The 27,393-nt window shown below is 39.7% G+C and overlaps 1 protein-coding gene across 1 annotated transcript in view; it reads right to left on the bottom strand.

Moving 5' to 3' along the window:
* cdin1 (CDAN1 interacting nuclease 1) overlaps positions 1-27,393 on the bottom strand; it is a 107,475-nt gene that overhangs the window by 51,263 nt on the left and 28,819 nt on the right. The window contains exons 6-11 of the mRNA XM_041812791.1: positions 23,704-23,776; positions 11,736-11,815; positions 9,210-9,259; positions 8,211-8,278; positions 5,451-5,516; positions 5,126-5,231 (exon numbers count right to left, since the gene is read on the bottom strand). Coding sequence (XP_041668725.1) covers positions 5,126-5,231; positions 5,451-5,516; positions 8,211-8,278; positions 9,210-9,259; positions 11,736-11,815; positions 23,704-23,776 — 443 coding nt within the window. The remainder of the gene's footprint in view (positions 1-5,125; positions 5,232-5,450; positions 5,517-8,210; positions 8,279-9,209; positions 9,260-11,735; positions 11,816-23,703; positions 23,777-27,393) is intronic.

Genomic DNA, 27,393 nt, shown 5'->3' with positions numbered 1-27,393 from the left:
TGGAGCTTAAGCAAAGCTTTTCATTGTCACTAACTTTCTTAAGAACATTAAATGAGGCCTATCAAAGATGGTTACTATCAAAGATTGGCCCTTTTTATTAAATGACAGCGCTTTCTTCTGGAAGTAGGCCCGAATAAAACTATGTTACTCTGAGAAAATAAAACACACCATTGATTACAGCCTTGACCTCATCTCCTGCATTTAACGGCTCAGTGAAATTGAAAGAGTCGTTTTCCCTGAAAATCAAGTGATTGTTCTGCTGGCAGTTTCTCAGTGAAATCAGGAGGTCAGTCAACTATTAACAGGGTACATTTCTGAATGTGGACACATTATTTATTTTATTTTATTAACCTTTCAAGACGAAAGCTATTTTAAACCCTTTTGTCTCAAAAAGACTTACTGTCTTAAAAAGGTTGCAAAACATCAACCCTGTGGTGTACAATCAAGCAAGTGATTCTAGTATAAAGACGACTGTGTCTGGAAGATCCAGTTACTGGTTAATCAGTATTCCTGGCTACCATTACAACATTAACATAAAAAGAATACTCAAGCAACTCAGAGAAAAGGTCACGAAGAAGTATATACAAAAAAAAAAATTCCAAAGCACTGAGCATCCCTAGGAGTTCAGTTAAAGAAAATACATGTCTTTGTACATTATTTAAACTTCCTCACAAGTGCCTGAAATCCATATAATTTGACCAAACATTGACCTATTTTGTTCTTGAACTGTGTGCTTAAAATGACAATAAGGATGAACATACAGCATTTTAATACTTCAGTTTTGTTTCTGGATAGCCCTTGAGATTAACCATGTCGTTTGAGAGGGGCTCCATTACAAAGGCCTGAAGGACACAAAAAAATATGTTACATGTAGTTGTAGGGATGCTCAATTATGGAAGAAATCATAATAACGATTACCCAAAGAACACAGTGAAACATGGCGGTGAGAGCATTAAGCTGTGGGGATGCCTTAGTGCATCTGGAACTGGGAATCCGGTAAAGGTGGAAGGAATCATTAAAAAAAAAAAGGATATGTAAAGATTTTAAAAGGCAACCTCAAGCAGTCAGCAGCAAAACTGGGTCTGGGTCATCGCTTTGTTTCTAACATTACAACAGCCCAAAACATGCGTGGCACCTGGTGAAGAAGTGCCTCCAGAAGACCAAAGTGAACCTTAGTGACTAGCCTGACCAAAGCCCTGGCTTGAGTCCCATTGAAAATCTTTGGGGTGAAGACCACGGTCAATGCCCAAAAACCATCAAATCTGGTTTGTTTTGTAATAACAATTAAGAAGAAGCAAGGAAATATACAGTTCAACTCTTCATACCTTGTAGTTTACCTGTTTTCTTGTTCTTTGCTCATCTCAATGCAAGCAACAGGGAGGAAAATAGGAACAGCGTGATGGGAAAAATGGAGCACTGCACTGCTTGCTTGCTGTCAGAATACTATAGTACAAATCAGTGTTATCACACTGATTTTGTTGTATTTGTATGATTACTCTACCAGACATGAAGTACAACTTGTTGTTGATTTGTGTGTGTATGTTTTTTTTCTGTCCTATTGTGAGTTTCTGTTGTCAGTAGTATTATAGTAGTTCTCAACCTTTTCAGCTTGCGACCCCCAAAATAAAGGTGCCAGAGACCGGGGACCCCCACTTTACCTGAGTTTGGTTGAAGCATCTTTGAACACAGTTGTGCACATTCATGTGCAGATTTTTATCTTAAAGATTTTTTCTAAATGACTTTGATTAGAATGTAAACATCCCAAAATGACCATGATTTTATTTTACATTTGGCTAATTTTATACATAATTTTTTTCTAAAAATGGGTAAAATATACAATTTGAAATAATTTAAAAATATTATTAATTTTTGGAAGGCATTTCAGAAGGTCCCGACCCCCCCGGCTGAGAACCACTCACCTAAATAAATTTATGATAACCAGCGTCTCTGTGTTGTAGAGTTAAAAACTGGATCCTGATCCTGTCCCATACATGCACCCAGACAATAATCAAAGAGTGTAGGAGAGAGTCCGGCTGTGTCTGGGGGTCTGGAACCCTCCAGGCGCACCAACACAATATCACAACATGTCAGCTGGCCGTCACGGCTGAGGAAGGCCGAGGCCAAAGTGAAGTGGGGGAGGAAGTGTGGGCGACTTTTCAAATTGGTGACTGGAACCTCTCGCAAAAGGAGGCTGGGATGTAAAGACCGAGTGTGAGGGACTCCCTGTTCTTTTGTGAGTGTACCTCTAATACAAAAGTCCCTATACATGCTGAATGTAGTTTGAAATTAAGCCTACATATCAATAAATATTCTCCTTGATTATTCAAGACAGCTGACTTTGTTTGACAGGTCTTTATGCCATAAAGTTTGTAGGGTTTGTTTGCGTATAATCTGCTGGGGTTAATCAGGGAAACCCTACCTTTTATGTTATCCAGGACACTTTTCCAGCCTTGAAACTAAAATCTAGAATACTCATCACAGACTATTAAAGTCATAATCTTATTGCCTCCTTTTTATGTGCGAGAGATGGTTCCTTTTTAGTATTAGGACTGATTTTTACATGTGCATACACCTCTTATTCCCCAAAGTCAGACCACAACAGCTCAACTTCTCCAACAATCTATGCATTTCCCAATTTTCTTCCCCAAAAATATGCATAAGAAAATAACCACTCTCACTGGCAGAACCTTCAGCCTGAAAAAGGCTCTGATTACAGGAGTGGATGTGGAAGTAATCTGTTGTTAAAATGAACAACTTGCAATTGTGTGGTTAGTGTGAACTATATAACAGGGAAGTGGTTAAAGAGTTTAGTTGCCTTTATTAGGCTGACAATACTGATGATGATTAGTTGTCAAAAAGGAGAAGTTATAAACAATCAGTACATTTACATGGTCAAGCTATGTTTATAGTTAGATTAGGCACTTTAACTGGACAACTGTCTTCGTCCCAGTTAGTGCATCACGAGAGAATCGAGTTATTCAATTTTTTCATTAAATGTTTAAGATATCCTTTCTTGGCATTTTATGCCTCTTATTTAGAGAGATGTACAGTGGATAGAGTCATCAACAGGGACGAGAGAGTGGGGGAGAGATGTGCAGGAAAGGAGCCACAGGCCAGACATAAACCCGGGCTGCCTACACACATGGGGCACAACCCTAACAGCCAGACCATCTGCATCCCAGAATCAAGTTACTGATGGGATTTATTGCTGCCTCTTCCACAGTAGGAGCCAAAATGTCCCTTTTAAGTTCGTTATGATGCCCTTCTTCTTGTTGATCTTGCTAACAAGTTAGCGAGCAGCTAGCTGGTTGTATGCCAACTGGAGAAAACATGATCGATTTTACAGCTGTGTGCATTTTGCTCTACTCTTGTTAAAGTTGAGATGAATGCCATACTTCTAGTTTATGATGATATCAGAAGGTAAATGAAAGCATAACTTCTGCTGTGCTTAGTATTTATGCTGTTGAGTTGAGATGTAAACATGCAAGAGCAAACTGATCTCCAATCACACTTCCTAGATGTGTTAGTATGACTTCAAGAAATTCTATTTACTATGAATACGTCAGACTAATTTATTACAGCAGAGAGTTCATTACCATGTTTTGTCTACTGGAAGGTCAGGTCAGGTGTGGGAGAATATGCCGGTTCAGTACCTCGCCGTGTCAACCTTAGCACTCTACTGCTCTGGCCTCCTGATGGCCATCGTCCAGGCCTGCACCAGGCCCATGCTCTTTCTCTTCAGGTATCCTACCAGCTGACCCCTCCAGATGCATGCAGTCGACCCCAGTGTCTTGACCAGCCCACCGGATCCTGGGCACCCATTATGCAGGCACTAGGCCTGGGAAAGTAAGACAGGTGCCTGTAACAGTGTAACTGATGTTCCAGTACCAAGCAGCTGATCCTTCCTGAGCACATTAGCATTAGACACAAGGTCTTGCCACTGATGCCCAAAGTTAGGCCAAAGAGAAGTTGTCACAAAGGAGTCCAGCTGGTGCCTTTGGCTATCAGTTAGCATCCGGACCTCAAAAGAGTATAGAAGGACCAGGAGGACCAAGGACTAAAAGAGTGGCTTTCGTCTGCATGCTTAGATACCAGGAATGCCACAATGTATTACTTAGCAAACCCATCGATCAACCAAGATGTGAGTCCAAGTCTGCTGTTGATCTCATCCTTGAAGTCAGCGAATCGATTGTATACGCTGCCAAGGTAAATGATCTGCTCTACAGCTTCCATGCTCTCACCATTCAAAATCCCCATAGAAAGCCTTTGGATAGGGCAAGACGTTTCAAAATGAATTTTTGAAAGATGACTGGACGAATCTTCCGTCTCTCACATTGATTACGGTCCAATCAGAGTGACATGACATTATGAGATTGTACGCATTTACAGTTTCAGTAATGACCTGTGCTTAACAGGCAAATGCTGCCGTAGTTTAAGAACAGTGAAGCTTGATGTGGATATCGAGGCTGGTTAGGGGAAGAGTGAAAACAGCTTCTCTGCGAGAGAAGCTTTCAGTATGACTCTTTGCTCTTATTTTAATAAAGTACTGTGGCCCCATTCTGATATTACTGCCATTATACTAAAGCTACATCCAAATTTATCACTCCACCAGCAGCCATTGTTTATACCTGCTTACAGTACATCGAAACCTGCCAAAAACCATCACAAACTCATGCCAAAACAGGTCAGAAGAGTGAAAACAACTCTTTCTGTCATGAAAAGCAGTAGTGATCTTTGCTAGCCACATCCGAGCTAATTGCTACGCTGGCTGCAGCCATTGCTGTTGTCTTCTAGCACAACTAATTCCCCGCCCACAGCTCACGCCTCATTTTCCCAGAATTATGCTGATTGTTAGATCCCCTTAACACCTGGCACTTTTTTCAGAATGTAGCTTTGCAAGATGGATTTGCCTGGAGCCTGGCCAATCCATCTGCTTTGCAAGGTTACTTTAGAGATTCTAATGCATTAATTTGACTTTTTGTAACTGCATTTAAACATGCTGAATGACCAAAGCTGGAAAAAAGAAGGGGGTTCTGCCAAAGTAGGACAAATTAAAAAAAAAAAAAAGAAAAAAAAAAAAGAGAAATTAAACCAAAACATTAAGTATTGATAATAAAAAGCTGACCTGTTCCAATAGCTCCAGAACTGTTCGTTGAGATAGGTGCGATGGCTGTGATCATCCCCAAATGAGGCTTTACTCTCAATCCAGTGTATGATGTGTCCTTCTACAGCTTTTTCCACACAGAAACACACAGAAACACTCAGAAAACCAGTGACGGAATAGATCCAGAAGGGACAAGTGACATTTTCTTTTCTGTCAGTCATTCTGAGAGTTTAAAGATCTGGCATTAACACAACAAGGTTTTGACAACCAAACAATCCTGTTTGAAACAAGGTAGCTAAGGTTAACAGGCAGATGAAATATTGACATTTGTGATGTAAATACGAACCTATAGGAACCTCCAGGATGATGTCAGGTGTTTTGTCATAGCCCATAGCTCTCAGTTGGTTCTCATCTACAGAAGATAAAGTGCAGAGTTTTAACATCTGACTTTTACTTTGCTGTTAGTTTTACTCTTCAGTGAAGTTCTGATGCAGCAGGTGACCCCAACAACCTTCACCGATACACAACCCTTTTACTGTTAGCAAAGCAGAAATAACAGTAGAGGACAGCAGGCACAGTAAAACCATTAACTCCACCTGCCACATATTCGCTGTCGTAGCACAAAAACCTGTAAAGCCCAGTTACAGAGCTTCCTTCCACTTTGCCAGAGCTTTATAAAATACACAGCAAGGGGACAAGGTTGGCATTATAGACTGTGTGAGGCTGACCCCTGCCTGCGTAGGCTGCAGCCATTGTCCTTGACTTCTGGTGCGCTTCGGCCATTATCCCTCCAACACCTGATTTCTCCATTAAATCTCAGGCTGACCAGGTCATTCAGTTCCAAGGGGCTGCCTCTTTGTCTCCAGCCAAGCTCAACTAATGGGGCATGGAGGGGAATTGAGCAGAGATGGAGGGTGGCGGTGTCAGTGGTGGAGAGGAGGAAGAATCAGCCAAAGGGGGGAGAGAGGGAGAGCAGGGGGTAGGTCAGAGAGGCTGCCAGAGGCCTGTGGAACAGAGGGGCATCCTGGGTGTGGTAATGTGTGCATGAACAGGAGCCTCTATTCATATCTACTGGGCTGTTGACATTGTCATGTGGCTCTGATCGCCTTTTTTACATCACCTTTGATTAAAATTAATGGGCCATCCCCGCTGTTGGGTAGCTTATTTCCAATCCATTTATCAGACGGGGTGAGACGGCCTTAGTGGCCCTTATGTCGCCCAAACTCTGACAGTTTTAGAACAGTCCTCTGTGCAGCTCGGAGGAAAGGTCAGCACTCCAGGTCCAAATAAATGATATGGTCTTAATGGCAGAGGGAATGACTTTTATCCTTCATCACTCATCTGACCTAGGGCATGGTGATGAGATGGTGGGGGGGGGGTTGATGGTAGGAAGAGGGGTTAAAATTTGACAATTTCACACCTGACCACTCTACCTTGATGTTATGTTCCAATAACTGTTTTGGAAAGTAGAAGATGTTAAGAAAGCGATCTATATTCCAGTTACTTGATTGGAGATGGAAAAAGAAGTTAAGGTAAAAAATCCCCAGTCGTCATCGAAATGTATCCTTAAAGCTCTTTTTTTCCTTGTCCAGCATTATGTCACTGTCAGCTTCTTTAGTTGATGAAACATACATCCATCCAAACCATCCATACACTATGTGGACAAAAGTATTTGGCCACACCTGTTAATCAGTGAATTCAGGTGTTTCAATCCGGCCTGTTGCCACAGGTGGATAAAATCAAGCACCTAGCCATGCAGTCTACATTTGCAAACATTTGTGATCCAAAATGGGTCGTTCTGAAGAGCTCACTGACTTCAAGTATGATCCTGTGATGGATGCCACCCTTACAATAAGTAGTTTTATGAAACTTTATCCTTGCTGGAAATTCCACAGTCAACTGTAAGTGATATTATAAGAAAGTGGAGGCATTTAGGAACAAGAGCAATCCAGCCATGAAGCAGAAGACCATGTAAAATCACAGTGTGGTCAATGACTGCTAAGGAGCGTGGTGCGTAAAAGTCCAACACTCTGAGCTCTGGACTTCCACTGGTATTAATAAAAACATAAAAACTGTCCAGGTGGTGCTTCATGGAATGGGTTTCCATGGTGAGACCACAGACCCTGGACCGTAGAGCCGTGGAAATATGTTCTGTGGAGTGACAAATAACGCTTATCTGTTTGGCAGTCAGATGGGTGAGTCTGGGTTTGGCAGATACTGGGAGAACATTACCTGCCTGACTGCATTGTACCCTCAAGTTTGGTGGAAGAGGGATAATTATATGGGGCTGTATTTTTAGGGTTTAGGCTAGGCCCCTCATCTCCAGTTAAGGCCAATCTTAAAGCTTCAGCATACCAAGGCATGTTGGACAATGCTATGCTTCCAACTTTGTGGCAACACTTTGGGGAAAGTTCTTTCCTATTCCAGCGTGACTGTGCCCATGCACAAAAAAAGGACTATAAAGACATGGTTTGATGAGTATGGTGTGTCAGAACTTGACTGGCCTGCACAGAGCCCTGACCTCAACCCCATCCAGTACCTTTGGGATGAACTGTAACCAGAGATTGCAAGCCAGGTCTTCTTGTCCATCATCAGTGCCTGACCTCATAAATGCTCTACTGAATGAATGGGCAAAAAACTAAACAACACTCCAAAATCTTGTGAAAAACCTTTAAAAGAGACAGCCCTCTTCATCATCAAAATACAAAGTGTAAATTTAAGAATGATGGCAATTAATATGGATTATACCATCGGAAGGTACATGCAGAAAATCTGAAATCAAATGGAATATTTTTTAAGACCCTGCAGACACCCTGCATTGGTTTAAGGATGATGTCAACATTTTGGCATCAATATTTCTCCCAGTCCTACACCAAACCTTCCAATGACAGATCTAAAACCTACTTTTAAGCTTTTGCACTATAAATATCAATTTTAAAGCACATTAGCTTCAATGATATTTGATAGCAGCTCCTTTTATTAGCAAATCAATAAGAGGTAACATCCACTGCATCAGTCATGTCCTTGAGTAAGCCTACAAAAAGGCCACACAGCCATGATCAGCTCCACTAAAGAAATGTGAGGAGAAGGTCAAAGGATAGCTTACCTAGAAAGGAAAGGTTCCTTTCCTGCAGTTTGTCACGAAGCAGCACCTCATGCTCTTGGCCAATAGCGCTGAGAAGACTGAGTCAAGGATTTCAACATGAAGCAGAAATAGTACATATGGAACCTGAATCTAGATATTTGCTTGATTGTTTACCATGCCATAGTGCAAAGTAAAAGCATTTCTCTTTTGCCAATGTATAAAAGAAAACAATCAGAGTTTTCAGCTCAATTTCAATCTGCCTCAATAACAAATCTCCAAAATGCATTACCTAAATGAGGAACATGAAACAAATGTCAATAATGATACATAGAGCACTTGGACTACTTCACTTATTTCATCGAAAATCCTGAAGGAGTAAAGCTCAATGCAACAGAAAGGAAATCCTCCTTTGGTTACAGTGTCAAATTTGCTTTTCCAGCCCCTGTTTAACAAGAAGGGGATATCTAGAACAGTTAAAGACGGGCAAAGATACAGAAAGAAAAAAACTGGAAATATTAAGAGTAAAACAAAATTATCAATAAGTAAAATAAAACGTTTAGTGCAATTGAACAATAACCTTTTTTTCACTATGCTAAGAGCTGTCCATGGTGCTGAACAACATTAGAAGATCATAACTGAATAAAAATCTGTTTTTATGATTCCAATTTTGGTAATCGACAGAAAATGACAAATCACATGGTATAAACAAAGTGTCATACAAAAGTGTAATTTAACCACAATGAGGCTCCTGAGCGATTAGCTTCCTGTATCATAGAACATTGGCTCTGATTCACTGTTTGCACATGGAGATGCGTTTCTATCAGCCCATCCTTTCCTCCTCCTTCTCCTCCCTCCATCACCTTCCAGCCCCTCTGTATGGGTGGATGGTAGATATTCCAGGCAGGATGAAACACTTCCTCCGTGAAGCAGAACTTTTATGTCAGGTAAAGCCAGACACATCTCATCCCCTTCAATAGCTCCTCGTCAATTTCAGGCTTAAAATTTTATGGGAGAGGATACTGTTTGATGCAGTCTACCAGCGGTCCATAACAGCAGTCATTTATTGTGCACTGAAAAGAGGGGGGAAGAAATATTATGGCGTGCGAAAAAAGGGTGGGTGTTAGGGGAAAGGAAGCCCATAGAGTGCAGGGAGAGGAGAAAACACAAGAGATGCTGGCAGATTGGCAGGCATGACCGTCGGCTCTCACGTGACCTCATCAGCAAACAGAGCAACTGACGCCTTCTGTCAGACAGCTGGTACGAAAACACTTAGAAACTCAACGTATATTAGAATTCGTTATATGTAAAATAAAGCAAGAGAGCAATCTCTAAAAATGGTCCAAAATTAAAATTTAAAATGTCAGGACATAAGATAAATGATGAATTTCTACAACGCTAAGTCCTACAAAAACAAACAAGATCATCAGAAACTAAGTGATTAATCTATATGATAATTTTCTATGTGTTTAAGTGTCTTCATAGGGTTCATAACGGCAATTCACAGCACAGAAGAAAATATATATTTGATCCATTAAATACAGCAAATATTTGTTCCACTTTATTTACACCGTTACTAGATTGTACAATCAAAACAACACAGCATAAAACTTATTTGTAAGCAAGCATTTGCTTCGCTACAGTTATCAAAATTCTTAATGCTCTTTCAAAGCCATGTGCTTTAAAACAACTAAATCTTATTTATGTCAATGATTTATAACATTACAAAGAACCAAAACTTAATACGATATAATTCATTTGAGTAAACGATAGTATTGTAAAGATAAGAATATAGAGGGGGTATGAATCAGTCCAAAACTGGTATATTTCAAGTACCAATGGGACATAATTTTTTTATTATTTTGATAATCATCAGGTTATAACTTATAGGATTTTTTGTGACTTTCATCTCATCTTTAAAAGTGCAATGTGTAATATTTATCTTAGTAGCATTTAGCGGAACAAACTCAGTAGACATGAAACATAACATTTATAAGTAGTCTTATCTAAACAAGTGTGTAATCACCTGAAAGTAGGAAGTTGTTTTATTTTTTTGTAGGGATGGAGGATTTTTTGCTGATATCCAATATGCCAATATTTACAGATTACCGATATTCAAATACGTATATCAGACCTAACACTTCAGTCCTTTGAACACATTTTAATGTAAAAGGATGAACAAAGAAACAAACTTGAGTACCTAAAACACACTTTGAAGTCATAAGAATAAGAATGAACAAAGAAAAAGGCCTTCAGATGCGTAGGTCTATTGGTCCAGCATCAAGCTTTACAAACCTATTAGAACAAATAGCAAAAATCTACAATTGAAATTGCTGATATTCAAAGCCAAAATATCGGTTTCAAATATCAGCAGAAATGTTGATATCTGCCAATACTGATACCAGGCCAATAGTGCAGTGCATCCCTAATATTTTAACCCAGAATAAGCCTTTTATTCATACATAGGGAGGGTCCCCTGTGTGAGGTCCGCCATCTTGTTTTTTTTTCATCTTTCATGTTTCCACTGTACCACAGAGTGGATTAAATAACAGAAACCCTTTTTTTTTTTTTTTTTACTTCCATTGGTTGCTAACTTCGTAAAGCAGATGGTCTGGCCAGACTATGTCGGTCATCAGGAAAATCTACCTCTGAAACTGTGCCAAGTCTGAGAACATTTTCTATGGGAGCTTTACCAGAAGAATGTGTAATATATGCATGCAATAGATATATGAAAAAGTCTTTTCTGGCATATAAGGTTAACTGGTTCTACAGTTATCATCAGAAGTGAGCCTCACAATCTAGAGTCTGACTGTTCGAGGTTGCGTATGTTCCCTAATTTTATACACAACACTTAAGAAGAAGTAGTGATATAACAGTAATACTGTCGAGTGTTAAGATGCACATCTTGTAACTTAGAGAAGGCCTATTTTACCGAGCATTGCTTTTGGACTTTTTAATTTGTTTATTTTATTATATGGATGTTTTTTGGAATCAAGCTAAACAACTTGAACGCACATACCTGTCCATTCAAATTTCCCTTGAATAACTGCCTTGACTTTCTTGACTTTCATAGAGTAGATCCCTTGGTGCTTACACATCCCTGGTAATGAGAAAGAAATTTGCCTACAATTGTTTTTTATTATAACTTTTTAAAAAACTTTTTAACAAGGTATGACTTTCTAGAGATACACAATATTATCAGCATGATAACGATTTTGGCAGAGAGCTTAAAAAGTTAGTTATTGGTATCGGCAGATATGAAAATTTCTTCTGATATTTATAACCAATATTTTGGCTATGAACATCAGCCAATTTATTACACAATTTGCAGAGTTCATCCCCAAAGAAACACATTCTATGTATTAAAGTTTTAGGTCTGAACTACAGATATCAGCCAAAATCCAAAATGGTGCATCCCTATCTTTTTCACTATGTTTTTAATTGAATACCATGGAAGTTAAAGAGCAAAGAGATGCGTTGTTCATAGAGGGTGCCAAAATCAACACGGATAGAAAGTATTATTTTCAGTCAGTAAATTTAAACACTTACTTGGTAGATGTTTTTAGCCAAAATCTGGTCTGGAATTAGCGACGGCTCCTTCAGCATGTTGTTCAAGACAATTTTAGAGGCTGAGAATAAGACATGGAGGGAAGAAAGGGAGAAACATCAGTATATAATCAAACCAATATAAGTATGCACATCATATATGAAAGGGATGTACATGCAGTATGTATCTGGAGAATACTGGCTCCATAATACAATGTTGTCATGATTTTCTACAATTTCTGTATGTTACTTAAAAATTAGACAGATGTGAGTTTGTGAATAAATCATTTTTTGATTTCAATTCTCTCCTTCTCATAAAATATGAAAACAGAGAAAAGACAGGTCTGACATGCTGTAATTCACCCTGCCTGTGTTAGTGCAGTATTTCTATGAGAGTCCATTAGATGGCTGTTTGGTGTCTACACAGATTTTCTATAGATAAATGTTTCAGTCCACAGCACAGGAGCCCCATGTAGTTTATCTATGTTATGAACGCTGACTATTCTGCATCTCTCATCCCCCATTCTTGCTCTACCAACATTATAAATCAGGGAAGGGGAAAGCCTGCTGGATTGATTTTGCTGCTACCGCAACAGAAGAAAAAATCCTTAAATCATTTCTTAAAAAGATTTGGATTCAATGGATTGTATCATTGTGTGACGAAATGGTTGAGGCACGCCATTTTAGTGATGCATGGTCCTGACGGAGGTGCAGCGTCACAGACAGTTCGAGGAATGTTTCTATTCACATTTCAGGCTTGGATGGTGATGTGAGGAGATACCTGCGCTGATAAAAATAACACAAAATTAAAAATATAATAGGATAATAAAAGACAAAGAATAACTGAGGAAAACTTAGGTGCACATTTGCAAAATGTGATGGGATCATTAAGCGTCTGTTAAATGAATTCCATTACAAGAGAGGCATTTAAACCCCAAAGACTTCACTTTTTCTTTCTGTCTGGTCCTTTACATGTCTTAACTCCTTGACAAAACTATCACAGAGAGGACTAACAGTGCTGTGATCCCTCATCAACCTTATGATGAAATAAAAAGGCGGAGAAGAACAAAGCCCATTCAGCACTCCCTCTCCTCTTTCTTCCTTTTTTGTCTCTGCCATCCTCTCTCCCCTTCCTCTCTGTTTCAGTTTCTCCTATGCACAGTACTCCCCCTCAGCCCATACCCATAACCTCACACTCCCTGTTAGAGCTGCAAGGCACAGCGGCTGTGTTTTATTTCTTTGCTCATTTTTCTCTGAGATTGGTACCTTTACACGCAGATCCATACAGAGCTCGCTCCTGTACAGAGCAGCCCAGGCGGGCAGGCGGTGAAGAAAGGGGGTTATATTTTCCCCTTGAGTTAGGACACCTCATGACAAATGATAATGGATAATCAATAAAGCGGGAAATATGAGGCAGCAAACTTTATGAAGCCGAGAGACATATTACTCCCCAACAACACTGGTTTCCCTTAACAAAGTCACTACTCGACTGTGCCTAATAATCTGAAGGAAAATCAAAGGACCTGCAACCACATCAGCAATATTGGCAACTTATTCCACTTTAATGGCATTTTGATTGATTTTTTTCCCTCTTCCTAATGGTCGTTTTATAGATTTGACGCTGCTTCTGCAAAACAGTAGTGTGTTATAAACCTCCCTGAAGGCAAACAGCAGCCATTAAAGCTCTTGTCTTACTAGCACTCATAATTGGAGGTTGACCACCACCACATTTTGGTCTCTCACATAACACATAAAGGAGTCTCTCCTTGTCTCCTAAGACCTTTGATGTTTTCGGCCATAATAAGTGATAGGATCCCTCTCTGCTGCCGCTTTTGAGCGATGGGGTTAAAAATAGCCATAAAGAGGTGACCTTGGCGCTGACATTGTGGAATTTCAGCCAAGCATTGACCTGATGAAAATGGAAGGCCGGGCAGCTAATAAATCAGGATGCTTTTAAAATGAGTTTACCCTAATGCTCATTCATCACGCGCTGTAATGCCATTTGCAGGCCCGGGATTCGCCGCCGTGCACAAACACAGCAGTAAATAACAACAGGGCCCTTGCATCCCTCGCATCGTTGCAGCCTCCAACATCAGCATACATTTATTAAAGACGCCCCCGCCTTGCACGGCAGCACTCCTCTGTGACACCCTGTGAGCTCATCTCTGCCACACACGCACACCATGCTTTTAAAAAAAACACACACTGGAGGCACACACATAAAACACGTGCGGGGAAAATAAAAAGCATAATCTGAGGAACACCAGACGCGGGGAACAAAGCCCTGCAGCACGACTTTGCACCTTGTAAACATTCGCCAAATTTACTGTAATTGTCGTCAACATCTGAACAGGAAGAACAGAGAGGAGGAGAAGAAAAGATGTGAAACGCTACGCCTCCATTGGGATTTGCTAAAGAAAACAAGCAGTGTAAACAAATTGCCAGCCTTGTTTTCATATGCAACTCCAAAAACAAGATAAAGTAGAGAAAAAGCAACATAACCTCCATACTGCTTACTTGTGTCATTTTGTAAGCACTCTTCCTTCCACTAGGGTGAAAAAGTCATTATCTCAAACACAAAAAAATGCAGAAACCTCATTAGATAGCAACATTTGTTGAGGGAGGACCGTAATAAACAATAACGGATGACGATTGTTATTGCACCTGACACTGATGAGCTCCTCTGCAAGTTTGTTTATTAATTAAAAAACCCACTTTCTTCCTGTTTTGGGGGGGCTGCTACCCATTTCTCTTACATGCTCCCACCACCCCCCGCCTCTCTTTGCATCCCCATGCACAAGCCATTGAGCTGTGGAGGGGCACTCGTTCATCAAACTTCATGGAGCAAGGGAGAGACAGGTCCTGATAATGTGCGCCGCTAAAGCTGATTTTCCATGATGAATCTCGGAGCATATAAATTGGCTAATATCTGAAAACATTTACAGATACTAGAGGAATTGACTACTTGTGGGACATGATGGATGAGGCTCCGCCACGCTGGCCGACAGCTCTGCAAATCTCTGTGGCTGCCTAAAGCCCTCATTTGATTTTCCAATTTACTCCTTTTAAATTTATCCTCCCGTATTGAAAAAAACAGAAGATGGGAAAGAGAGAGAGAATAGGAGAGTAAGAGAGAGAGAGTGTGGAGAGGAAGGGAATAAATGTGTTTTTTTTTAAGGATCCGTGTAGGTGCTGGCTGATGATATGAGGTGGTATCGCCTGTGCAGGAGGAGCCCAGTCCCTGAAGAGGTTACTGGGGCAGAACTGATCTGCTTCCACCTGATTCTCCCTGATAGCAGTGAGATGAGACTCTGCATTTCTGTGTGTGTGTGTGTGTGTGTGTATGAGTGTGTGTGTAGCAGTAGTAATAGTAGATCTGGGGAGGCTCTGCTGCGGGGAGAGGCTCCCTAGGTCAGGCCATTAGACTGTGGCAGAGGCTGACTGGAGCGTCTCTGCTGAAAAGGAGTAATTAGTATACTTGTCAAGTGAAGTGCCACGCTGCTGCTTACCTCCTTTTGCACCCACCCTTTGCATGCATACACACAGAAAAAAACACCCATCTTGCCTTCCCCTTTCCAACTCCCTCCTTTCTTGCTAATGAAGTGCCCTGGCTCTCATTATTTGGAAAAGGCTGCACCCTTGGAGAGGTGAGAGAGAAGAAGCACTTGAAGACAAGAGAAGAGCAACCATAACATTCACAGTGAGGGTTGAGGTTTTAGTGGATATAGAGCAGAATACAATATTCAGTTATCAACACGTCTGATCTGCAAAACACTGAAGCTATTATGAATTCTGTCAAAGAACCCGAGGATCATAGTAGACGCTAACATTCTCACAGTGTTAACATCAAACGCGGGACATTTATAACCTAGCGTACACGGCTTCTGTAAAGGAATGTGACAATAAATCTTAAAGGCGGTCGAATCACATAGTTACAAAACATGGAGCGGCAATCTAATCTGGAGCTGGGCCTTGGGAAAATGGAAAAGGTCAAATAGCTAGCAAAATTGCCTCCTCAAAAGAAGTATGTCTAAATCTAGAGGCACATCAAGTCCTGTCAAAGGAGGAATAGAGAAAAAGATGAAGAGATAGTAGCAGGAGGGGGAAAGAAAAGAGCTGGAGCTCCCCCAATGTGCCTGCTATCGACTTCTAAGAGGTAGTATCTACCAACATGGGGTTTAAATGACAATACGTCTGTTTATGACATCAGAGTGTCACATCAACAGAACCTAAAAGATGGTTGAAAATACACAAAGCTAAAAATCATGAACCTTTTTTAAAAAGTGAACATTTAAACCTTTTAAGATGCATAATGTATGAATGTAACATGTATAACAATCAATTAATAGTCATTTAAATAATAATATTATAAAACTAGTATGAAATACACCTTGAGACATTTTTTGCTACAAAGTTAGTAAAAAATATTGGACTTCACTGTATTAGTTACATTTCAAACACCCTCTTTAAAGCTCCTGTGAGGAACTTTCAACTTCAGTCATTTTGGCGCCCCCTGTGGACAAATTAATACATCCTATTACAATTGTTTAATACTTAAAATAGTCATCATGCCTTCCTCAAGCAATCAATTACTGTAGACCTTTGCTGAAAAAAAGTTTCTCAAACATTCTTATTTGACAACTACTCCATTGCAATGGTTATAGTCCTTGAAAAATTAAAATACAGAAAAAGTCAGTCTTGATGTTAATGGTCTTGTGTGCATTTGTAACAATGATTTTACTCTGTTTCATAATGGTCTAAAATCTCCAGACAGGAGCTTTGAAGTAATTTTAACCCTAAACGTTTGAGTTTTTCAGCCTTTTAAAATGCAGAGTTGCCTACACACTGACAATACTCAGGTGGGCCACCCAGGTGTATTTGCAAAACGTTTTCAACAGTCACAGAGTTATTCTGATGACCACTAAACAGTCACAGAGTAACCCATATGACCACTCAACAGTCACAGAGTTACTCTGATAGGCACTCAACAGTCACAGAGTAACCCATATGACCACTCAACAGTCACAGAGTTACTCTGATGACCACTCAACAGTCAGAGTTACACTGATGACCACTCAACAGTCACAGAGTTACCAATATGACTGCTCAACAGTCACAGAGTAAGCTGATGAACACTCAACAGTCACAGAGTTACTCTGATGACCACTCAACACTCAGTTACCCATATGACCACTCAACAGTCACACAGTTAGCTGATGACCACTCAACAGTCACAGAGTAACCCAAATGACCACTCAACTGTCATAGTTACTCTGATGACCAATCAACAGTCACAGTTATCCATATGACCACTCAACAGTCACAGAGTTACTCTGATGACCACTCAATAGTCACAGAGTTACACTGATGACCACCCAACAGTCACAGAGTTACACTGATGACCAATCAATAGTTACAGTTACCCATATGACCACTCAATAGTCACAGAGTTACACTGATGAGCACTCAACAGTCACAGAGTTACACTGATGACCACTCAACAGTCACAGAGTTACCCTGTTGGCAATTCAATAGTCACAGAGTTACTCTGGTGACCACTCAACAGTCATAGAGTTACACTGATGAGCAGTCAACAGTCACAGAGTTAACCTGATGAGCACTCAATAGTCATAGAGTAACTCTGATGAGCACCCAACAGTCACAGAGTTACACTGATGACCAATCAACAGTCACAGAGTTACCAATATGACCATTCAACAGTCACAGAGTTACCCATATGACCACTCAACAGTCACAGAGTAACCCATATGACCACTCAGCAGATGACAGTGACAGAGTGCCAGAAAATAAAAATATAATTCAATAATCTACTTAGCCATGCTTTATTTAAAATATCTGGCACCATGTCTCACTGCTTTACTTTATCTTTGATACTGTAAGAAGACTCTTTGTGCAATGCCAGATTTCCTATTCAGATTTACATTAATTTAAACATCTTAAATTGTCCCATGTACCTCACATTAATGCAGCCACCCTTGCAAATGTTATTCTTCCGATCATGTCTTATTAGCATTCCTGCTAATTATACTATTTCAGTTTTATTTAGTTTTTGTAATTTAATGTTTGATTCTTGTATATTAAGAGCAAAGATAACCAGTATCAAATTATTTGTTGCATAAGCAAATGTGGCCAGCAAGGCTGATTCTAATTCTATAATCAATCCATGGAAGGGAGAAAGGTGTCTACTTGGGATGATGCTGGTTAGCCTACTAAAATGTCAAATATGGATATCAAATTGGCTGGTGCAAGATTTACCAGTCCATTAAACTAATTATCTATTATTTTTTATAAACACAGGCTTGAAACCCATGTCTAATGCTCTTAAAACTGTAATGAAGCCTCCCAGCACTTGTAGCCACTGTAGTAAGTGCCACTGTCTTCCAGTCAGAGCTTTCCCCGGCACTTCGCCGAATGTAAACATGAGAAGCTAAGTGGTGAGCATGTTGTAGGAGAGTTGATTTTTAATTTGCACTGCACTGAGCAAGATCAGCAGAGACAGGAGATGTATCACTTGTTCCGTCGGGGGTACCAAAATAAACAAAAAGTTCCTCACAGGAGCTTTAAGTCTACTTCTGTCTGATAAAAAGTATTTCAATCACTATAAAAAAGAAATTTGGTGGAAAAAAGACAGTAGATCCTTTTTGTGAGAAACTTAATGATATCACTAAAAAAGTGACTCAACTCCTGTAGTGTTTCTCTTAAAATATTATTGCACATTGCCGAGTAAACTTATTTCTCATCTGAATGTCCCCTATACAAGACATCTCTGGGACATGAGTCTTATATCTATTAAGAACTGAATCCTGACAAATATTAAATCTGTCTCCACTGGACCAGGAAGCTCTGTTTTATCCCAAAATCTTCTTGTGATCTTAAAATAGTGGATATAAACTGTGCATAAGTTCACATGTGACCTTTCCTCCCCTACTGCCTGGTCTGTTTTCATGGGATGAGCAGCATTATGGATGTTGATATCATATTCAATACGTGATAAAACTGCTTTGAATGTATTGATTTATTTACAAGCGCCACCAGATAGTCTTTCATTCTGCTTGACTGATGCTCTCTCCAATACTTCAGCTGCAAGCTTGTTGTGTCGTCATGTTGAGGTGTGTCTGTGGTGGTGTGTGCAGCTAGTGGGAAGGAAGGAGAGAAGGGAGGGTGGGGGAAAGGAGGGTGGAGGTGGGGGTTAGAACGAGCGAGCAAAACAAAACAAGGAAGGGACAGAAAACAATTTAAAACTCTGTATTGATCCAGCACTAGTGATTGTACATATATTCCACAGTCCCAAAGGCCCCATTCCTGTGTCTCTTAAATGCAAAGGGAAAGAGAAGGGGAATAAAAAAACGATGGTGCGAGGCAAAGGCAAGCCACTCACCCAGTTGGGGGTAATGTCCCTTATATAGAAGTCTATTGATCTTTGCAGCTCGCCTGCCCGCCCTCCCTCTGGGGTCCGACAAAAACACACAAACACACACGCACACATACGCACACCGGCTGCAGTCTGCCGCTGGAGGGGGGCATGACGGATACGCCTGACAATAGCACTGAACCAACCTGTTAGCTAATTGCCAGCAAAGACAATTATCCTTGCATTGTTTCATAATAGCAGCACATTACTGGAGTCTAATATACACAGAGGGAGATTGGAGGATTTGACCGTGCTGTCCGTGTGGGCGGCAATTCTTTTTGAAAAGGCTGAGCAGGTCACAAGGACATTGCAGAGGAGCTCTGTCAAAACACAGTCACCCTAAAAGAAAGTGACTCTACAGCTGGCAGCAGTGGAAAGGTGCTGTATAATGGCATCATTTAGGAGCCAAAGTCATTTAACAAGAAACAGATTAAAAAGTGGGCACTAATCTGATCTGGAAATAAAAGCATGCATGATAAGTTGGACTGCTTTGGCTCTATGATAGCCCCATTTTGTTTCTATTAAATTAATTTCTATTTAAAGAACAAAAAACAAAACATTATTCACAGGCGTTAAAATGCTAAAAATTCTGTATGGTTACAATAAGAGTGTCATGATGCCAGATTTTTACATTTTGATACAATTCTAGCACATAATCCAATGATAACAGTGCCTGTTTCTATACTAGAGCCCAATATTGAGCATCATATTTAATGCAGAATAGATGCAGGCAGAATCCTCCATACAGTCTAAATATTACAAACATGTAAGTGATGTTTCATAACCAAAAAAATACCAACATTTGTGTACAATTAAAATGTAAGACAAAAGGTTTCAAATGGACTATCAGGTGTCTGTGATCACCTGGACCAACCTAATTTGAGTCCCGTATTTTTGCTTCTTTCTACCAACTTTATGACCAGAACCAAGCAGATCTAATTGACCAAAGGACCCCGCCTCCTCCTTTCTGTGTCAGAGCTGCTGTCAAATCCTAACAGTCAGCTGTGTGCTGGAATTGTTTGGCTCAGTATCATATGAGCAGTGCTGCAACTGACCTGCCTGCTAAAGGTGTCTTTAAACTGATGTTTCACTCATTTCAAGTCCAAGATAGTTTAACAAGGCCTCAATTCTGGTATGAGATTGCAGGAATCGTGCACAAAATATTTAATTCTCTGACACTTGTAATGCAGGAAAATGCTGTATGGATTTACAGTGCATTGAAGTGTATGTCATGCAGCAATTGGTGCACTTACTCCCTCCTAATTTACTGAGGAAAATTATCTAGAATACTATACTATAAAAAACTAAATACTAAAATTCTTGATTTTGCTCACTAGGGCTGGGCAATTAATCGCAAATTAGATTAAATCGCAATATGGCCTGCAGCAAATTTCCAATTGCAGAAGGTGCAATATTTCTTAAACCTGACCGTTTTTAACTGTTTTTGTATGTTTACCTTGTTAAATATGGGAATTATATAAAAACTGTCATTCCCTTCAATACAACAGTTCATATCAAATTTGCAAAATTAGTAAAAATCATCACAATTACATTTTAAAAAAAATAACTTTTCAGCCCTAGTTTAATCTAATATTGTGTTGGCTATAATAGAATAAATTATTGCTTGTTTTTGTTGGAAAGTACTTGAGATGAGAAACTTAAGAAATAATCACATATTAAATTGCAATATTGGGTAAAAACAATCACAATTAGTTTATTTTCCCAAATCATTCAGCCCTCCTGCTCATTAAAATAAAGTGGCTTGTAGATTTTTGAATACACCCAGGAAAAGTGGAAGGTAGGTGAAAATTTTTATTTCCAACCCTGGATGGGACCTGTGACTTTTCCCCACTGGCTGCCTGCTCCATATGTCTGTGGAAAGACATGACATATAAAAAGGGATTAAAGTATCGAACATTTTGACAACCTAGGGGTGGGTGATATGGAAAAAAAATCATATTACAATTTTTTCAGGCCAGATGATGATCTTGATTTCATCATGATTTTTTTCATTAAATTTCTAAGTCAAATTTGCAAGTTAGTGACCAGAAAAAACAACCTTTTCTCTGGTTTTTCTCTATTTCTTCTGCACCATCCTGTTGGCCAATGCATTACATGCATGTGTTTTCCTGTATACTGATCTATTCTGTCTTCTGGAACCAATTTCTAGATTTTCTGCACCACTTTAGAATATTATATGTGTCTTCATCTGTGTTTAAAAATCTTCTTTACTATTTATTAAAGACATTTTGACACTTTGATTTGCATTTTCAAGTATATGGTCTTTAAAAAAAATTCCTGCAGCTGAAGCTTTAAACAAGTAGCCTGTTCATACAGCAAGCAATTTAACATCCCATTCAGACTTGTTTACAGACTGCCAAATAAAGAAAATATAAATATGACACATTTGATGATTTTTTGAGATGTGGTTATGCAGTTAAGTAGTGATTGTATGTTATTTTAACGCAATTTTTATTTAAAAAAAGGTTGTGTATACGTTGATTTACTGCTCTGAATAAGGCTGTGATGAGCAGTGATATAAATGTGTCACACTGGCACCTGCCTGCTGCTTACAATGAAGGAGAGAAGAGGAGGAAAGGCAGGATTACGTGCTGCAGCAGTATGAATGTAGGTCAAAGAAATGCATGTAAATCAATGGTTTTACTGCTTAAAACATTTTCGAATAATGATCCATGTCTGGACCTCGCGGACGTCCCTACCTCCCTCTGTAAAAAGATGCTGATGTTATTACGTTCACCCGTGACTGCGTTATCCTGACCTTTACTTGCCAGGTGGAAAGGCTTGTAAATAACTCTGAAAATATTAATTGAAAGCAAAACAATGTCGGCTGTAGCAGTTACAACAGTAGGCTTTCTGCCTCAGACACACTTTACTCCCCTGAACCGCAGTTTACTTCATCTCTCTTCCCTGTTTGAACCTTGGCAGACCGGAGGACGCTGTCTTTAGAGCTCATCAAAAAAACAATAAGCTTTGTGCAGATTGTGCAAATAAATATTTTTTTGCACACTGATGGTTCGGAAAACTAAGAAAAGCTTCGTATAAGAGTCAGATATCGTCATGAGAACTAAATCTTAAGTTTCACTTTTACTTTTAGTGTGAGGCTCCGCTGCATCAGGGAGCGGGGATGGGGGAGCAAAGAGCGAGAAGTAGTAGAGCCAGTCCTACAATAAAACAGATTAAGCATATCGCCAATATATTCTGTTCCTTCACAATCTGAGATCGTCTTATCGCACACCCCATGACAACCTTGTAGGTACATGTGCTCACAGTAAGACTGTTTCTTTAGAGCATAAAGAACATGTTAGGGGAATTCTGATTCATAATATCCATGAAAAATCACAGCAATACTGAGGAGTATTCACATGCTAAAATTCTGCATGGCTAAATCACATTTTTTGAGATTAAACAACGGTCATTCTCATCTGGTACAAATCTGTTCTGAGCAATAATAAAGAATGTTTGCACTGTATGGAGATGGAGGGATGCAGGGTGCTATTATCTGAGACGGGAGTGCCTCTCCTGGATGAATGCCCTGTTCTACAAGCTGCTCAGACGACTATTTTGACAGGCAGTGGATAACGGCGGGTCCAAAGCAATCACATCTCTGACTTTGACAAATGGCTGTGCTGTGGAGAAGTTGAAAATAACACACATCCACTTTAATCTCTTTCTTGATTAAAGTGGAAGCACGTCTTTTTGACATCATACGATTCACTCTTTGAGAACTGACTACTGCACAGCTGCACATACACAAAATACTCGGGGTAGACCTATTGAAACGGTATAAAACGAGGTGTGCATGTGAATGAAATTGGGATTTCCTGAGAGAAAAAAGAGATGCTTTTTGAATGAATCAAGTAATGCTGCATGTAGAAAGGTAAAAGTGAAAATCCTACAGGTATTTGTGCCAAAAACATTACTAAAAAAGGCAGAGAAAGTCCATGAGAGTCAAAAATCAGTAGACATAAAACAGAATCTGTGTGGACAATTTTACTTACATTTTCTGGACAATCTCTCTGACACATTCAACAATATTTGCATCTGGAATTTTGTATCCAACAGCGTGTCTGTCAGCATAACCAAGAAATGGTTTGCTTATTCTGCCACACTTTTCTTCAACTCAATTTCCCCAATAGTTGAAGTGAAAGGCCAAAGGGATGAGGGAAGAAAAGAAGGTATGGCGTAGATGGATGCATCAGGGAATGAAGCAGGGTGAGGAAAGAAATCAGGACTGATATAAATAACACCCATGAGGTGTGCTAACATTGATCCACAATGCAGCTCAGAGAGGTGGGTGGTCCTCCCCAGTGCTTAATTGCCAGTCATGTGCCCTGGGATGCAGCTACCTCTAAATGTGGTCTGTCTCTCATTAAAGCTTGGACAGGCTGAAAGTACAGCGGCTAGAATTGGAATTAGGACTCAAATGAGAAGGTATACAAAAGACGAAGTGCTACGATTAAGACTGATGGGCGGGATGATGGAAAGGGCCGAGTGGGAAATGGAAGAAGTGTTACTCACGCATTTCGCCCTCAAAGTCCTGAAGGAACCTGTCCAGGATGATGCGAGCCATCAGTGCAGGAGACAGATCCACCTTTACACAGATTGAGCAAAAAAGGGCATTAATAAAAATCAGGCTATTACGTCAGTAACAAGCTGACCTCAAATACAGCTTAACTGTTATTCTTCTTTGGGGAATTTTCCATTTAGAAACCTTCAGACTAAATCCTACATTCACAGTTTGATATGTGAACATATTTCAAAGAGCCTTAGAATAAGGGCACTAAAATTACACAGCTGATGTCACATAGGTAATAATGACTGTAATGGCTCTCAATGATATTATTGCATTTCAAAACCTTGACCTAACTTTTGACAATCCATGCACAAATTGCTCTTTGAAAGCCTTGCTTTGCAGTAACCTTTCCCACAGGTACAAAAGATCGCCTATTACGCAGCCAGAGCTGAATTGCCTTCACCTCTGTCAAACGAACAACCGTAGTGTCTCATCTGGTATGAAAAAAGCAGCAAACGCTGCGCCTGGGCTGGAGACAATGGAGGACTTTAATCATAGGATGATCACCAAGGCAAAAACTGCACAAGCACACAGGACACACCTGAGGGACTGTGGGGATGTAGTCTTTAATGGGGAGAACAGAACCTGTGGCTGCACAGCTCTTTGAAAGAAAAGATACCTAGAAAGGTGTGCAATGTTTTTGGTTTCAGCAGCCCCAACAGGTAAAGAAGGATCCAAGAAGGATCCTAAAGGTTCTACCCAGTCACATTCAACATGGAAAATGCCTTTAATCATCACATCAATTTCTGACCTCCTCATAAGCTAAAGTACAGGTATTTTGTTGTTTAAAAGTAGATACAAAAACTGTTTTAATTGCATTTTTGGAGTCAAACAAAACACCTTAATGAGACTATTTTACTTGGAAGTTGGGGGGCATACTGTACACAGCAAACAAAAAATACAGTGGACACATTTTTGCAGAGCTGTATGTCATAAAGTTTAAGTAACCATGTGCACAATTAGACTTTTTAAATAAAAATGTCTAGTTACCCCTTGCTTTAAACAATGCATGCTGCAAATTACAGATGTGTTAAGTCCTTTACTCCTTTATTCTACCATGTTTTAATACAAGGCAGGGTTATGCAATAGGACAATCTCTATTCTTGAAGAAATAAACACCTGGACAAAATTTTTGGTATCCTTCCCTTAAAGAAAGAAAAACCCAAAATGGTCACTGAAATTACTTGAAACTGACAAAAGTAATAATGAATAAAAAATTACTGAAAATTAAACAATGAAAATCAGACATTGCTTTTGAATTGTGGTTCAACAGAATTGTTAAAAAAATAATGAAACTGGCCTGGACAAAAATCACAGTAACCTTAACTTAATATCTTGTTGCACAACCTTTTGAGGCATCACTGCAATCAAGCGATTTCTGTAACTCTCAGTGAGACTTCTGCACCTCTCCACAGGTATTTTGGTCCCCTCTGTGAGCAAACTGCTCCAGTTGTCTCAGGTTTGGAGGGTGCCTCCTTCAGACTGCAAGTTTCAGCTCCTTCCACAGATGTTCAATAGGATTTAGATCAGGGCTTATAGAAGGCCCCTTCAGAATAGTCCAGTGTTTTGTTCTTAGCCATTCTTGTGTTTTAGGTCATTATCCCGTTGGAGGACTCATGACCTGTGACTGAGACCAAGCTTTCTGACACTAGTCAGCACATTTTGCTTCAGAATGCCTTGAACGTCTTGGGCTTTCATTGTACCCTGCACAGATTCAAGACACCCTGTGCCAGATGCAGAAAAGCAGCCCCAGAACATAACAGAGCCTCCCTCATGTTTCACATACAGGCTTCTTTTCTTTGGATTCTTCATTTTTTGCGTCTGTGAACACAGAGCTGATATGACTGTCCAAAAAGCTCCAGTTTTGTTTCATCTATCCAAAGGGCATTTCTTGCTAATTCCAATATTTCATTTTTTTTCATGATTTGCTTTAACAGTGGTTGTCTTCCATTTAGTCCACTTTGGCTCACATGGTGTGTTCTGAAACTGATGAACCTTGACCTCGGAGTTCACCTCTAATCTCTTTGAAAGTTGCTCTGGGCTCTTTGGTCACGATTTTTATTATCCATCTCTTCAATTTGTCATCAGTTTTATTCCACGTCCAGGGAGGTTGGCTACAGTCCTGTGGACCTTAAACTTCTGAATAATATGTGCAGCTGTAGTCACAGGAACATGGTCTTATAGCCTTTACCTTTAACATGCTTGTCTATAATTCCCTTTCTAATCTCCTGGGACAACTGTTTTCTTAGCTTTCTGTGGTCCATGTTCAGTGTGGTACACACCATGATAGCAAACAGCACAGTGACTACTTTTCACCCTTTAAATAAGAAGACTGACTGACACCTCTGATGCTTATTACAGGATACACCTTATGCTGGACTTACACCAAAAGATTTTCACAGTCACAGACTAAAAACTGAGTCTTTAGTAAATTTTAGGAGTCTTACTGGAGTCACGGCGTGCTCTCGTCATCTCTATAGTTAAGTTTAAGGTGGTAATCTGCGCAATTTTATATCAGTCTTTTCCTAGTCTTGGACTTGCGATCATATCAAACGTGTTTGATATGATTGCAAGTCACAGTGACGTAACACTACCAACAACCAATAGATGAGCTCTGACAAATCCGGAAACAGGAAACCTGCCGGTCAAAACAACCACAAAAGTGGCAGAGCGGCATGGACGAACATGAAACACCGGCAGTGAAACGTTGAAGGTCCCAACCAATATAGAGCGTTCAGAAAGAGGAGCATGATGGGAAGAGCATGGGAAAAAATTGCAAAAAGAATCTAGTAGTAGTCTTGTAAATACTGACCCTGCAAGATTCACAGCCCTTGTGAAATCTCAGTCTGAGACTAGGCTGTGACTAAAAACTCTAAAAACTTGTTTTTAGATGTGAGCAGGTGTGAGCTGATAGTACTCCAAGAGACTTTTCCAAATCTTTTCAAAGTCTTCTGATGTATGGGTAGCATAAGTTTAACATGTCCCTATGGTAACATCAATTTATGTTTAGGCAAGTTTCAATGGTTTGTTTTTTAAAATGATTCTATTACACCACAATTCAGAAGCAATGTCTAATTTTCATTAATCAATTTTCAGTAAATTTTAATTTATTATTATGTCAATTTGAAGTTATTTCAGTGACCACTGTGAGTTTTTCTTTGTTTAACGGAAGGGTACCAACTATTTTGTGGAATTTGTGGTATTTTGCAGAAAAGGAAGAAACTGGTTCCCTAAACTAGATCAGAGTGCAGGGAGATAAATGTTTGGTGCTTAAATATTTTCTCCAGACCCCCTTACCAGATGGTGCCAACATGAAATGGTAAATTCCAAGATTTTCATGCATTGATAGACAGGTTTTTGCATAAGAAAAAAAACCTCATAAAAGTTTACTTTTAAACACAGTGTTTGTGCATGTACTAACATATAGGGAATACATTTGATTTTTTTTGGTCATTAATGTACAAATTTGTCAAAAAACGGAACGGAAAAAAAATCATGATAAAATCAAGATTGTGTCATTTTTCCATATCGCCTGCCCCTAGTCCACAGGAAATTAAAACATGCTTGTATATTCGTAGCCAGCTTATGATGAAACACATCATTTGTGCAGCCAGAAATCCCAATTCTTCCTGTTA

Source organism: Cheilinus undulatus, linkage group 18, assembly GCF_018320785.1.
Source record: "Cheilinus undulatus linkage group 18, ASM1832078v1, whole genome shotgun sequence".
Taxonomy (NCBI): Eukaryota; Metazoa; Chordata; class Actinopteri; order Labriformes; family Labridae; genus Cheilinus; species Cheilinus undulatus.
This window is presented reverse-complemented; position numbering and strand designations above follow the sequence as displayed.